The 16,873-nt window shown below is 28.2% G+C and overlaps 1 protein-coding gene across 1 annotated transcript; it reads right to left on the bottom strand.

Annotated features, from left to right (window-relative positions):
* Positions 1-6,605: 6,605 nt before the first annotated feature.
* LOC107459487 (WRKY DNA-binding transcription factor 70) lies at positions 6,606-10,260 on the bottom strand. The gene is made up of 3 exons (XM_016077712.3): positions 9,604-10,260; positions 8,341-8,445; positions 6,606-7,139 (listed from the first exon to the last, which is right to left on the bottom strand). Exons 1-3 carry the CDS (start codon positions 9,927-9,929, stop codon positions 6,623-6,625), a joined length of 948 nt encoding a protein of 315 aa, XP_015933198.1. The 5' UTR covers positions 9,930-10,260; the 3' UTR covers positions 6,606-6,622.
* Positions 10,261-16,873: the final 6,613 nt, after the last annotated feature.

Here is a 16,873-nt window from a genome sequence, read left to right as displayed (position 1 = left end):
TACATGCTAAATTCATCTTCCAACTATCATCACTGCTTGTAGGTTGTGTTTTGCCCATTAAATTCTATTCTTCCTTGCCATCTGCCCACATAAAGAAACCACACCACATTCTCCCAGAACTCTGCCAATTTCACATCAACCAACAAAAAGAAAAAAATTTAAGATTACTCATCAAACAAAAGTACCAGTAGCAACACATTGAAGAAGAAGAAGACGACATTGATAACTTACATTATATTTTGGACACCCATAAAAGAGTCTCTCAGGATTGACATTCGTTCCAGACCATCGAAACACTGGACACATTCCACAACCACCCCGATTAGAAATCTTCCCCAATCTCCCATGAGTAAGGTTCCTCACAGAAGCCCCATGAGAACATGATCGTGCAGAACTCCTTACAGCTTGACTTCCTGAACTCATCATTTCTTCAGCAAAGTCTTGAACGTATTGGGAAAAGAGGGATGCAAATTAGGATTTTATCATCTATGGAGAGGTTAAATTGAGTTCATTCAACTTTTGCCACATCATTCACTCATCATACATCTATATTCTGATAAATTGGGTGCAACGTACATACACACTCTGTCAACTTAACGTGCCATATCAAATTTTCGTTAATGGAAATAGCTACAGAAACAAACGTGGGACACGATCCAATATTTGAGGGTATTAATTGAGTAACTATAAATTTGAAGGTCAAAATTGAGACCGGTCAAAAATTTCACGGGCCAAAATAGGTTTCAACTCGACTTGTTAGACTTATTTAATTAATTAAATGACTTGTACGTAAAAATTAATTGTTAATAAAAATACTTATGAGGAACTAAACCATATCATCTCGATTTAATTTATTAAATCTTTAATTTGTCTTAAAAAACCCAACAAGCCAAACCAACGAGTGAAAATCCTTGGGCAACATCTTAATTATTATACAAATTTCATAATTTATTAAGAAAAGTAAAACTTATATGCATTACACAACCGCTGTTTAATTAAGTCTCTACAAAAGGAGGAAAAATCTAACGGAAGAAAGATTCTTATTTAATTAATTAATTTTGCTTTTGTCTTCTGAATTTCAAATAAAACTCAACTCATCATTTAATTTGCTTAACAAACTCTCCTAATAGTTAATTAAGAAACCTAAATTCTATTGAATCTCTGTTCCAAGCTGACGTCACCAAAAGTCTTCTTAATTTTGTTGACCATAACATGCCAAGCCATCATAATCCAATAAGTCCCACCCTAAAGCATTATTGTCAAATTGAACCTTTTCATCAGTGGAATATAGCATAGGATCATGATGCCTAGAATAGTCGAAACCAAGTTCTTCATAGACACATAATGGGTGGTAGTAATCTGATGAAGATAGTAATAATTGGTTTTGTGAGATGAAGTTTTTTGATCCAAAAGCTTGTGATGATGAAAATTGGTGTTCTTTGCTAGGTGTAATAATAACATTTCTATTATTGTTATTATTATTATTATTATTATTGAAGCTAAGGAACATAGAAGTTTCGGAAAAAGATTCAGATGCCAAAATTGTTTCCTCATTATAAGTGATGCTTTTGCATATGTGATGACCATAATAGCTTGTTCGGAACAATGGTGGATTGTCTTGAATTTGTTGCACTTTTTTTGTTGCTGGGCAACCTTGATCATTCTTGTGACTGCACCTATAATAATTCCTGCATGCAACAATTTTATTGAATCATATGTTTATTTTATTAATATACATGATTAGGTTATAATTGAATTAGGAATAATTTGTTTTTCTAATAAATGTTGCTTTAGTTTACCTGTTTCTCCATTAGAAAATTACGTGTGGTTTGATTTATAATTTTATTTTCAATATTTTTTATTTTTAAAATTTTATGAATAAAAAAATAAAAAAAATAAAAAGTAAAGATAAAAAATGTTTTATTATTTTTATTATTTTTAATAAAATTTTAAAAGTGAAAATATAAACCAAATTCACTGTAATATTATTAAGATACATTTATGTTTGAGTGTATATATATTAATTAATTTAATTAGTTAAAAAAATATGTATTATTTTTAAAGAAAATGATTAATAACCCTAGTATTTTGAAATGAATGGTACAAATAAAATTAAGAATTTAATTTTGATGCATTGTCAATATAAATAAAATAATTTTATATATGTATCTAATTATTAACGTTTTGTTGGCAAAAATAATTAATTTTTACATTGATCGTATGAATAGCTATTCAAAAAATAGATGGGATAACATTTTATATTTTCAGTGCACTAAAATTAAATTCATAAAATTAAAGCTGGAAATTTCATTGAAGAATACCTTAGGTATTTTGAATTCATTGTCATCTTTTGTCCATATTTTCTCCATTCATGTCCATCTTCAATTAAAATTGGACTGTCCTTCTCCCATGTTGGTACAGATGATCTTATCAAATTCAAGACATATAAATTTGGGTTAATTAAGTTAGTAAATAAATTCTTGTTTGTTTTCTTTTGAAAGCCTTCGGAATCAGATATCATTAACTTAAAATAAAATTGAACCCAAATATTGTCTGGGACTACATTAGTACACTAACCTAAAAATTGAAGAGACAAAACATTTGTTTGACATAAGAGTTTTGTACTTAGGAAAAGATCAAATTAATGAAGAAAACACCCGTGACAAAATCATATGAGAGGCATATATATCATTTCGGATAAAAATAAAAGACAATACCATAATAATTAATCATCAAGAAGCTAAGAGCTATTGAGAAAATCTGTACATATAATTAATATGAAATTCAATAACATACATAAAGTAATTATTTGATATATACCAATATATATCTACGTACACCCTATAATATATGATTATATTCTTACTTTCTTAATCGATTATTGTTTGTGTGATGAAGACTCGGAGAAGAAGTAGTAGAAGAGAAATCTCTGAATTTTGCAGAATCAAAAACCACCCTTCCATCGGAGAAAACATCATGATCAATAGCATCACTTTTAGTGGTAGTAGTAGTGTTCAAGATCAAAAGGGAATTCGTGAATGATCTTAGTACTTGATGCACAAGATCTTCAGCATATGGTAATAGTACCATTAACCCTTTATCATCATCATCATCATATGATCTATTTAGATAGTGATGATTATTGGATTTGTTATTATGAGCAACAAGCACTTCAAGCAATTGATTCGCCATGTCACGCCCTCTAAGTAGCTCTTGTTCTATTATTTCTTTTCTTCCCCTTGAATTTTGATTCTCCATATTTTTTGTGCGTAGTAGTAGAAATTAAACCCTCACAAAATTAGATGATGAGAGAATATGAAAAGTATATATAGTGGAACTTTGATTAATGTTCTTTTTATATAGTGATGATGATGAGAGGCAAGTAGTGTTGATGAGCTAAGTAGTTTAATTGGAGAACACAGCCAATGGGGCTTTGCCACGTATAGGTAGGGGGAGAGAGAGAGATTTTTCTCTTGTATATTGCAACTGATGTGTTCGCCAGGAGCTTGGATTCATAGGTTGTTGTTTTTCATGGAAATGCATCATGATGATGACGTCATCATTCTTACTTAGTGCTATACGTGATTGCGTGTGTTTGAAAATTTATTTAATTTTTTAATTTGTTTGTAAATAATACGTATATTAATTATAATAATAAATTATATTATTTTAAATTATTTAGTCTTTAACATATCTCTTTTTTCATCAAAGAGTTGTGATTCAATCCTATTAGAAATATAGAAAACTTTTGATAGAAAAAGATCGATCAAAGAACCAAATTTTTTCAATCATTCTTATGAGTATAAGTATATTTTTGTCCTATAATATATATTTTTGATAATTTAATATGGATGATCTGAATTGAAAAAATTATCTATTCTAATCAGATGTACACAAAAAGGACAATTTTGCTCTCAATTTGAGGCAAGGCAATTATTCTTGTTCAGTCAAATTAAACGGATTAGCTAGTAATTGTATTATATATTTTTGGGAGAAAACGTGTTTTTCATTGGTTTTATTTTTTAATTTTTATATTTGAACTCATGGTTAAATTTTAACAATTGACAAAGACTTAGCTTGAAATAATCAATAATATTAAAATTAATTAATCATAGTAAAGCTTGATTAACTTTTGTTTTAACCTAGTTTCGAGATTATTATTTTCCGGATTTGTCCTCCACTAATCAAATAATGCTTTGTGTATCCAAGAACCTATTATGAAATTTTAATGGAATTCTGACAATGAAGTCAGGACTGGTTAGGATTAATTAATAGTAGTGATGAATATGAAATTAGTTACTTTACCTTTAGTAGTTTTGATTAGATTGTAATTTGAATATTAATGGATCCTAATATTACTTCTCTGAGGCTCCTTATTATTTGTTTTTATTTTGCATGGATCCATCAATTGTAATATCTGGATATGATTTGAAGCGTGAGAGTTTCAAGGATTTTATTATTACATAGATATTATATAGATCGTTACATAAAGGTTACAAAGATGGCTTTATTAATAAAGATATTTTTCTAAACGAGACATGACCTAAATATAATCAATTTATTATTTCATTTAAAGTGTGGCTATTGTAGTAGTTTTTCTCCTATTAAGTATCTATACATTTTTGCATATCAAACATCATGACTGTCATCTGATTTGGAAGCAAAGAATTGGTTACAATTAGTTAGGAGTGAGTAAAATTAGCTGTGTAGTTTGTTAGGATTCAGTTAGTTGAGTAGAAGCTGAGCTGGCACTTGAGGCTATGAATGGCTCAAGGTATATGTAGTTATGGTAAGTTAAGTAGCTTGTGGTGTGAGTAATAGATTCATATATATACGTCACAATTGTTTGTGATCTCTCTGATTTTTCTGTAATAGAGAAAAAGCTTCTTCTCACTCTCTGTAGATCGGTCACCAAAAAAAAACTCTCTGTAGATCTTCTATTTCCTCATTCTCCTCTTCCTTCTTCAATCTTCAATCTCCAAGATTAAGTGTAAGCTCAATTTAATTAAATTTATTTTGAATTTGGTAATAAAAAATTTATCACTTTTATAACCTCTTTCCCACTTTTTTAGTTTGTTACTTTTTTTTTATCTCCTTGAATGCCTATTCACGTGTTGTTGTAATTTTTTTGTAATTAAAAAATTAATTTTTTGAATTTAAGGCATTAGAATTAGAGAAATTCTCCACATACAAACATTTTTTTATACAAGTCTTTACAAGTCATTATATTGACGCGCTTGAACCGTTACTGCACGTTCTTCTTCTTCTTCCTCTTCTTCTTTTTTTTTTCGTTTCTTGCCTTCTCTTTCTCCTTCTTCAACCGTTACTACACAATTTCACTGCACCTTCTTCTTCTTCTTGCTACACGTTCTTTTTCCTCTTCCTCCTCTTCTTCTTCTTCTTCTTCTTTTTTTCATTTTTGCCTTCTCTTTCTCCTTCTTCATTTACGTGCTTTTCTCTTTGTTTTCTTTCTCGATTTTCATTATTTTTTGACATCAAGCTCTGAAATCATTTTTGAAAAAGAAAAAGAAGCAGAAGATGAGGAGGAGAAAGAAGAAGAGTTCTAAATTATGCATAAGGTGTACTTCAACGAATTTTGGGTGTATTTCTTAAATCCTTTGGGTGTAGTTTTGTAATCCTTTTGGTGTATTTCTGTAATCCTTTGGGTGTATTTCTATAATCGTTTGGGTGAATTCCTGTAACTGTTTGGGTGTATTTCTGTAATCGTTTGAGTGTATTTCTGTAATTGTTTGGGTATATTTCTGAAATTCCATTATCTTCAAAATGATTTCAAAACTTGATTTCAGAAACCATGAAAATCGAAAAAAAAACCGAAGCAAGAATACCAGTGATAAACGCAAGTAAAACAACTAATGAAAAGGCGAAGAAAATAACGAAGAAATACATGGAGGAAGAGGAAGAGGAAGAAGAAGTAAGAAGAAGAAGAAGAAGAGTCGTTCATAATACATGGTGAGTGTAGCGCTTTGGAAACTGAATAACGCATTAAAAGGCCTGTATGTGTAGCAACTTGTAAGACTTGTAAATAAAAAAGACTTGTATGTGTAGCATGCCTCTTAGAATTAAGGGTTTAAGATTTTAGAATTTGGAGTTTAGGATTTTTAAAAAAAAAATTGATTCTGATCTTATTTTTGTAATTTAAAATTTGTTTGGATTGTTTTGAATTTAATTTTAAACAAAATAATTTTTAGAATTTTTGAATTTGTATTTTTAAATATTAAAAAGAGAATATACAAAACATTAAATCTATGTATATGTTTGTTACAATTATTTTTTTCAATTTATGTAAAAAATAGCTGAAAAACACTAATTTTATTGAATTTATATATTCATTTATTTACTGAGAAAAGAGAAAATTTGTCAGAAATCATTTCAAAATCGATAATTCTTACAATCAAAATCCATACCTGAAATGCTGAAATTTATAGGTAAAGGGGTATGTACAAATTACATATATATAATAGTATGAAGAGGAGAAGGAGAAAGATATCTACTTTATTTTACTGTTTTTTAATTTTTTCCAATACGAAAACGACCACACTCAATTCTATTACTTATAACGAAGCTTCCTTTTCCACCATATGTAGTAAGCAAATTAAAAATCTTACATAATCATCGTAATCTGATCTTGATGATGATCAAAACATGCCAAGACATCAAAATCCAAGTCCCATCCAAAATCATAATAATAAATATTGTCAAACTGATGAACAGTAGTATCATCAGTGCAAGATGGTGATGATGATGATGATAGCATAGCAACATTATGCCTAGAATATTCTAAATCAACTTCATAGTGATCATATAATTGACTCTGATGATGAGTAGCAACACTATGGTCATCGTGATGATCATGAATCACTAATTCCACTGCCTCTTGTTTTGTTGATCTCAAAATTGGGATGATATTGTTATTGTTATTATTGAAGCTAAGGAACATTGAAGATTTGGATTCATGTTCCAAAATAATTGATTCCTCGTTATTATAATAATTAGTGTTCTTGCAAGTGTGATGACCATAATAGGTAGTTCGGTATAATGGAGGATTCTCTTGAATTCTTTGAACATGTTTCATTGCTGGGCAACCCTCATCATGCTTATGACTGCACCTGTAGTAGTTCCTGCCATGCATCCATTCAATTCTATTGCCCATTAATTCATATATGATTATTAGAGAGAAAACAATTTTTTTTTCTTCCTAAAAATGATGAGTATGATCGATAGAGATAATATATCATATTGAGATAAAAATTTTAGAGTAAAATTAGAAAATTAAATATATTTATCAATTAATATCAATCAATTTTTTAAAATTTTATTTTTAACTCGCGTTAATATTCAAAAGAACATTTAAAATCATATAATAGAAGAACATCTAAAACTCGACTAAAAGAACATTTAAAAGTGAAATAGAATATCCAAAATCAGTGATAGTTTTATTAAAAATATAATTATGAAAAAAATGTATAATATGTATTTGGAATTGAAAGAAAAAATTATGTTTTAAAAAAAATTGGTATATGTTTTTTCAAAAAAGAAAATATTAGGGGATTAATACTACATTTTATTAATATTAGCCAATATTTTAGACCTACACCTTATTTTTATACTATTAAAATTTAAAATTTAGTATTTAAAATTTAAAATTTAATTTTTTGTATTTAGAGTTGATCATGTAATATATAATATTGAGATAAAAATTTTAGAATAAAATTAGAAAATTAAATATATTTTATCAATTAATTTTTTTAAAATTTTATTTTTAGCTCGAGTTAATATTCAAAAAAAAACTAAAATCATATAATATAAAAGAAGAACAACAAAAACTTGACCAATAAAAGAATATTGAAAAGTAAAAGAATATCGAAAACCAGTGACAGTTTTATTAAAAATTATGAAAAAAATGTATAATATGTATTTGGAATTGAAGTAAGATCTTGATAAGTGTGGGTGAAGAAAAATATAAGCAGAAAAAAATTATTTTAAAAAAAAAATTGGTATATGTTTTTTCAATAAAAAAAATATTAGGGAATTAATACTACATTTTATTAATAAATATTATTGGTCTTATAACATTAATCAAAACATAATAGACTATTATTTTTTCAGTTAACATCAACTATTTTTTTTAAATTATTTTATTAAATTTTAAATTCTAAAAGAGAAGTCTTAATTCTAAATCGTAAATGTTGACGACTAATATTAATTAACTAGAAGCTGTTTTATATAATTTTATTTAACATATATTGGCAATAATTTTAATTGAATTACACGTGTATAAGAAGCTAAGTAATAATTTGAAATTGAATAATAAATTTATACCTGAGGTATTTCGAATTCATTGTCTTCTTTTGTCCGTACTTTCTCCATGCATGGCCATCTTCAAGTAAAATTGGATTGTCCTTCTCCCAAGTTGGTGCAGTTGTTCTTATTACCATCAAGACAAAAATTAAATGAGTTATAAAAAATTAATCTATTTGCTGATGAGCTAATCCATACTCTAGCTAGCAGATGAAAGCACATTATATCACAATTGATGATCCAATGATTATGATACTAATAATATTAATGTATGTCCATTCAGTTTTTGACCAAATCACCAAGTTGCTGTTTTATAATTGCAATGAAAGGATATGAGATGGAATACAGTATTTTAGTACAATAATTATGTCTCTGCTGTTAATTTAACAAAAGTGTTTGGCACTAAATTACAAAATATACACCCTATCTATCATCATAAGTTAGGCAGTAACTACTAAAAAAGTTAAAAATTAAATATACTAAAATTAATTAAAAATTTGTTTTAGCTTAATATTAACATATAAAAAAATTAAAAAATATATGTGATGACGAATAAACATAATTATGACAGACGTGTATTAATTTAGATTTCAAAACTACTGTAACTACTAAAAAATTTATGAAAAATTTTAGATCGATCTAATTATGAAAAATTCTTATCGTTCTACCATATAATTAATATTTTTTTTATACACCACATAAATACCAACCACAGCATATTAAAAGTAATAAAAAAGGTATTATAAAAAATAATTTTCTGTTATAAATTTGTATAGAATAAGAATTTTTTACTACAAATACATGAAAACTCTTCTTCTTAATTAAAAAGATACATTAGCTTAGAAATATATGTGTTGTTATTATCGGGGGCACTACCAATCCTTTTAACAGATGCATATTATCTATATGCAGAATCTTAATCATACAATATTATATATTTAATTTTTCGTGTAATAAGTAAAATAGTTATAACTTAAATGATATAATCTCTACATTTTTATTTAAAGATTTTAAATTTGAGTCTCACTCCTAATTTAAAAATAATAAAATAAAACAAATTAAAGAATAAAATTCTAAAACATACTATTCCTTCTGAATCATCATCTTTCTCTTTCATATATACATACATGCCAAACAACAACAACAATAATAATAATAATAATAATACTATTATTTTCTTCAAAAAAGAGTGAGATAATTAAAATAGGAAAAATCAACAAATTAAGTTTTTTGTTTTTTTTTTTAAAAAAAAGGTTTTAATGACTTATTGTAAATAACTCTTACTTTCTCTTGTAGCGCCCTCTTCCATTATTTGTGTGGAAGCTTTTGCAAGCCTCATCTAAATCCTCATGCTTTTGGCAACTTGATGGGGAAGAAGAAGAAGATAAATCTTTGATGGGAAAAATTGCATCATCAATATTATTACTATTATTGGAAATGTTCAAGAGCAAAATGGTGTTTGTGAATGATCTTAGCACTTGGTGCACAAGATCTTCAGCAAGTGGCAAGATCAACGTCAACCCTTGTTCATCATTATTATTGGATCTATGAACAAGAAGTTGAAGCAATTGATTTGCCACGTCACGCCCTCTAAGTAGCTCTTGCTCCATTATTTCCCTTCTTCCCTTCGATGAATAATGATGATGATTCTCCGTTGTGGAGTTGTTTTTGAAAGTGTTCACTAGATTGGGGGAGAAAATTGGAGAGGCACCACACGCCTTTTATTCAACTAGGAAATATATAAAATTGTTTTTCTCTTTGTATTTCCAAAAATTTGAAAAGGACTAGGGTGGTGCTCGAGAGTCGAGACAAAAAAAACAAGTTGAAGAGCCACAACCAATCAAGTTTTGCCACCTAAGAAGGAGGGTTTCCTCTTATTGGTGTTTGTTTTGATGCTGATGGATGATGAGCTCATTCGGATTACTTCATTCTAAACACTCAGCCATCTAACTGAAAGGACAAAATTGCCCTTATTATTAGGTTTTTGCATTGTGGGACCCTGGAAGAAGCCTACCATGCTTGTGGCTGGGTGAATTTCTTGAATTTACAAAATTATATCTAAAACTATTTCTCTCCAAAATTTAAACTGATAAAATAAGATATATAAATAGTTATATTTTTAATACCCATATTACTTCGTAAAAGAACCTTTTTATTTTGGGTTTATGTAAATTCTTTACATAACATTTTTTTATCTTTATATTGGCCTTGTACTGAAGCTTTTTTCGAAGACCAACAATTAAACCAGAACCACCATGTAGATGTTATCGACAGTTTATCTCAGTTATGGTAGTTTTCTTATAACTACCGTATAGAGCAGTAAAAAGAAATAGAATAATCAGATAGAGTCCTTATACTTTATTTGGAAGTAGAAAAAAAAAATTAATTTATTTAATATATATAATATTTAAATATGAATCTCTATTATAATAATATATTAAAATCAAATTTATATTAATAATTGTTAATAATAATGTAATTAAGGATAATATTAAAAATATAAAAAATATAGTATTTTTTTATTTTTTTGTTTGCGATGAAAAGAAAATTTTTTTAGTAGAATTTACAATTTCTTTTTATTTTGTTTGATAATCAAACTAAAAAAGATCATTTTTATTCATTTTTTATTTATTTTTTTCTACTCATTTTTTCTCTAACCAAACATGGTGCTAAGGTTTACTACTACTGAAAAATATGGCGGTGGAGTTTAATAAATCATGCAATTAAGATGATATTGTGTGGTGATTGGCGGGTACGTATAAAAAAAAAAGATTTGTGACTTTCATGCAGTATTTTTTGTTCTTTTGAGATTATTTGTATGTTTTGTTGTTATTATGTATCTTTTTGGATATAGTTGTAAGAATTGAACTTTCGAATCGGTTAGGCTCTGATAAATCATTAGTTGGATAAGTAATCGGTGGTATGTAAATAAAAAATGTAAAATAGTTTTATAAGAAAAGAGAATTAGTTTAATATTTTATTTTTTAATATTATAATTAAATATTAAATTAATATATATTTTTGAGAAATATTACAAATGTAAAAATTTTTATGTTTTTTTAATGAATAATTTGACCATAGAAAATTATTTCTCAATTTTAATACTCATTTGTTTTCAATTTACTTCACTATTTCTCTTCTTTTTCGGGTTCTGTCAATTTTAACATTACAATGCTCTTAGTTTGAAATCATATTACTCATTCTTTATTTTTAAAATATCAATTTATTCTTTGGTTTCAAGATCTTATCTCATTCTTTGTTAAAAATTTTTGTTGAGAATATTTTATGGTCAATAAATGTCAATAAATAGTATTTTTGACGGTTAATAAGTATCACAGAAAATATATTCTCAAATTTTTTAAAAAATTATTTTTGACAGCCAATATTTATCAAAATAAGATTTAAACTTTTTTCACAATTACTTATATGTTAAAAATACTATTTTTGACAAAATTTTTATTAACATACTTTCATAGTTAAAATAGTGTCAAAATTTATTTTTTTGACAAATTTTAATTCTTTTTTTACACATATAACCCTAAAAAATAATCTATATTGTTGTAGTATAGTTAAAAAATTAAAATTAAAATTTAAAATACATATCTTAACTAATATTTTAAAAATAATTAAACTTCTTTATACATGTTTAATAATATTTATATTAATAATTATGAATAATAAAAAATATAATTAATTTAAATATAAATGAATATAAAATTAAAATAATATCTAAAAAAATTATTATATAATTTTATTATATAATTAATAATTAGGATATAAAATAATAAAGAATAATATAGCTTAGTAGTGACAAGGAAAGTATATAATAGAAAAAGAATCTAAGTTCAAATTTCATCTTTATGAATTTTGGATTTTTTTTAACGTTTTAATTAGACCAGTTTTCACTAATTTGACTAGTTCTTATCGGTTCTTAATTTTAAATGGTCTTTAAACTGAATTGAATCGATTGGAGATCTAACTCACCGTTTTTTTAGCCAAACTGACCGATTTAGTCCAATTTTTACGACCGGGCCTGCTACACATACAAGCAATAAGGCCTTACAAGTGTTACAAGCCCCCAGCCCACAAACATTCCACACGCGCACTAATTATATTGAATGGAGCGTAACATTCACGCGCTCCCACTCAAACGCTTACGCTTCTCTTCGCGTAAACCGCCCCTTAATGGCAGACTCTTCCACTTCTTCCACTTCTCAAAGCCATTCAGAGAAAACGCAACCCTTCCATAAAACTCTCGATTAAGAATCTCCAGAGAAAATAAAGCTATAATACTCAAGGTGTGTTACATTACCATTCCTGTATATTTTTCAGATTTCGAACTAGGTCTTACTGTTCTTCTACATTCTTCTAGGTTTTACTGTTCTTCTTATTCCAGGTCTCATTTTACAGTTTTTAATGTTCTACTTGTTCTAGGTTTTACTGTTATTCTTGCTTCTAGGTTATTCTATTCTTCTTAGTTGTTCTAGGTGTTACTGTTCTTAGTATTCTAGTTCTTCTGGTAACTGATTTTTGGGAGTATATTGCGTGATTTGGTGGGTGTATATTGAGTATTTTGTTGGGTGTATATAGCATAATTTGTTGGGTGTATATTTCTGAACTGATATACTGTAATATAGTCAACAGTTGCAACTGTTCTATACTTAATATTTATATCATCTTATATTTATATATAGGGAGGGTATATTGTTATGGTATATCGTAAAACTTAAAAACAAATCTCAAAATAGAAATTGAATTCAACTTTCAAAATCTATCAATTTAATATAATTAAATTTATAGAATAAAATCACAAAATAAAAAAAATAGTAATAGAAAAATGAATTTGAATATTCAATAGGAGTAATATATTCAGATTTATAGATTTTATTAATCTCTCCAACGCATAAATGGTTGAGAATTCACATTTTCATCATCTTTGGTAAAATCAAGTCCACCGCGAAGACATTCATAAACTGCTCTACCGTAATTCTTCGCGGATAACTGCTTGTCCATGGGTGTATATTGCTTAACCTTGTAATGTTGCTTGACCTTGTATATTAATGCATGTTTGAGTGATATCTGACTGATATCTATAGGTGTATCTGACTCACATCTATGGGTGTATCTGAATCATATCTATGAGTGTATCTTACTGATATCTATGGGTGTATTTTTCATTTCAGAAAAAATGGCAGGCAGAAACCAAGCTGAAAAAAATATAAGAACAAATATATGTCTTAGATGAAATCAGTTTTATATAATAGAAATATATCTGACTATAATTTTGCTTTGTTTACAGCAAACCAAAGACCTTAAGTGTGCAACACATTTGTTAAGTGAGAAATTCAGAAACATGAGCGAGGAGAAGAAAACAATTGTTAAGGATTTGGTGGCCTGACGCACATCCCGCCGCTAAGGGTGCATCACCAAATTGTCAAATAGATTCGAAGGATATTGACACTGATTAATGTAAATGTTATATAGTCCTGTAACAAATTGAACATATGCTGTAAAAATTTTCTAATTATAATCCAGTTTATTGTAAAATTTCTTTCAATAATTAAACTCTCTCTGCTGTATTCAAAATGTATGAATTACAGGTACTATAATATGAAGAAAAACATCAAACCAAATATACACCCATAACCTGCCATTTTTTACACCCAAAGAAAGTTGAATATACACCCAAAAATCTATCCCCTGATGCTTTATCCCTAAAATCTTGAACCCTAAACACTTAAAACCTAAACCCTAACCCCTAACCCGTAAACCCTAAAACCTAAACCGTAAACCCTAAAACCTTAAACCCTAATCCCTAAAACCCTTAAACCGTTGTAAAAAAGATAGTATTTTATAACATAAAAACAAGATTCTGAAGTATATATATGTATATATATGTAAAATATGAAATACAAGAAAATTCAGAAATACACCCAAAAGAACACTGCTTTTACACCCAAAAGAATGCATGTTCTCGCTCCTTTGTGTGCTTCTCATCCCTGTCCAGAAGTGGTGATCCATATAGATTGGAACACATATATGACGGTTTTCATAGAGATCTGCAGAATACACCCAAACACATACTATAAATACATCCGAAAAAAATTAAATTTACACCTCTGCTACAGATTTTAAACAAACATTACCTGAAAGTATTTCACTTGTTGTCCACAAGACCAAAATTCAGCAGAAAATCATTTCAATTCCTATCAAATGAGTCTTTAAGCACACCCACGCTTCTCGCACTTCTCTTGTAATGTAATTCCTCACATCCTTTTCAATAAAATTTAACTCGCGATGATCCCCGGCAGCCGCAACAAATGATTAGAAAGTTTTGCTTAGTCTAATACCAGCCTCCTCGTTATTCTCTATTGTACGACGAATGGACATGCTTAGTTCCCTGTGCTGTTTGAGATATTTTAGATTTCCATTTTCCCTCTCTGCTACATGTAATCAATTGGTTCTTAATCTCGTTTTCCTTCCTATTTGTGCTCCGAACTCTTGTAGAAAACCCTGCAGCCTTGGCGTAGTTCCTGTAAACTTTTCCAACATCTTCAAGGGTGGTAAAGGTCATTTCAACCTTGGGAATAAACTGGTCATCAACAACAGAGAGAGGCTGCAGAATACACCATGTCAAAAACTATAAATACACCCAATCATGTCTGATATGATACACCCGAACCGCAACAACTCAACTAAAATGACAATAAAAGTCATAAACTATAAATACACAGGCTGCAGAATACACCATGTCAAAAACTAAAAACACATCCAATCATGTCTGATATAATACACCCGAACAACAACAACTCAGTTAAAATAACAGAAAAAGCAGTAAACTGTAAATACACCCACACTTCTAGCAAAAATACACCCAAAAAAGATCTGATCTACACCCGAGCGTCTGCTATAAATTTCAGATAATTAATTAAAACTAATACATTACATTCAATCCACAGATTTATCTTCATGCATTATTTTGACAGTCAATGTTCACGAATTATTCAGCTACACAATGCTATACAAATTACTACAACAAAATTCAGAGTAAATCAAACCTCAGGAACTTCGTTAGATTCAAATTCATAATCCACTTCACCCTGATTCAGCTGAGAATCTGACGTTGAATCAACCATTATCTTCAAAACGAATCCAAACTTTGATTTCAGTAAACAAAAATTGATAGAAAATGAAGCTGGAGTTAAAAGAGAGAAGAACGAGAAGAAGAAGAACGAGAAGAAGAAGAACGAGGAGAAGAACGAAGAACGAAACAAATATAGAAATAAGGAGAGAAGAACGAGAAGAAGAAGAACTAGAAGAAGAAGAACAAGAAGAAGAACGAATAAAGGAAACAAATCTTTTAAATTTGGTAGTTATATAGCGCGTGTATTAGACATAGGATTGCAGCGCGTTTTGAGGGTTTATTGGTTAATGAACTTGTAAAGCATACAAGCCCTAATGACTTGTATGCAGAGCTTTTCTGTTTTTCCGACTATATTTTTGGTGTTAATATGTATTGTTTACGGCATATTTTATCTCTTCTATAAATTAATTGTATACTCTTTGTAGGAAGATTTATTTGTGCTTTTTTTTACTGCTAAAAGGAAGAACAAAAAAATACATTTCAAAAAATTAGATAAAATCTTTTCATATTAATTATCTATCATTTTAATGACTAATAACTTCATATTAATTAAGGGCATGCAAGATCCAATGCCCATAATCCAATCCAAATTTAAAAGTATATCTTTTTGGATTCGGATTTGTTATTTATTCAGTATTATTTTTAAGTCGAATTTGAGTTATGATTAGAATCCAATCCAATTCAAAATTATATTATATAACTAAAACACTTATTATATAATAAAATTTTTTATAAAATTTATAAAATTATATATATTAATTTTATATTAAATCCACCTAATTTAATCGAATTTATTTTAAGCCAGAGTCGAATGTGAATCTAACAATTCGGCAGGGCCCGACCCATGCATACGCTACTTCATATATACTAGCTTGAATGATGATATACTCATCGAATTGCTCGGAAGGGAGTGGTTCTGGAAAATTAGTATAATTTTGCAGTAATACCTAGCTAGGGTGAAGTTTTTCAAACGCGTGTATTAGTTGGGTACTTGGTAATATTTGTTATATGATTTGATCATTGTCATTAATTTGGTCAATCAAATTTGACAACTTTTTCATAATAAGGAGTTTAGGACTTAAGGAGGGTATCAACTATCAATACCATATGTAGCAATAATTCTTTATTAATTATTAGAGTGACCTAGTGTTGGTAGTTGTTGGCACGTGTTAAATGTGATAACTGCTGTTTTGTCTTTTCAAAGGTTTGATCAAACTTTTAACTGTGAAATAATTAGGTTACGTCGTTGTTTCCTTTTTCCAGTTATTCAAATTCAAGAATTCTAATGAAAAGTCAAGCCATCGAATATGCTTTTACTTTCCATGGTGATTTCCTAGAAGATCACGATAAAGTAGTCATACTAACGATGATACATTGCTAATTATATATATATATATAATTTTAAAACTG

Source organism: Arachis duranensis, chromosome 7 (genome assembly GCF_000817695.3).
Source record: "Arachis duranensis cultivar V14167 chromosome 7, aradu.V14167.gnm2.J7QH, whole genome shotgun sequence".
Classification (NCBI taxonomy): domain Eukaryota; kingdom Viridiplantae; phylum Streptophyta; class Magnoliopsida; order Fabales; family Fabaceae; genus Arachis; species Arachis duranensis.
This window is presented reverse-complemented; position numbering and strand designations above follow the sequence as displayed.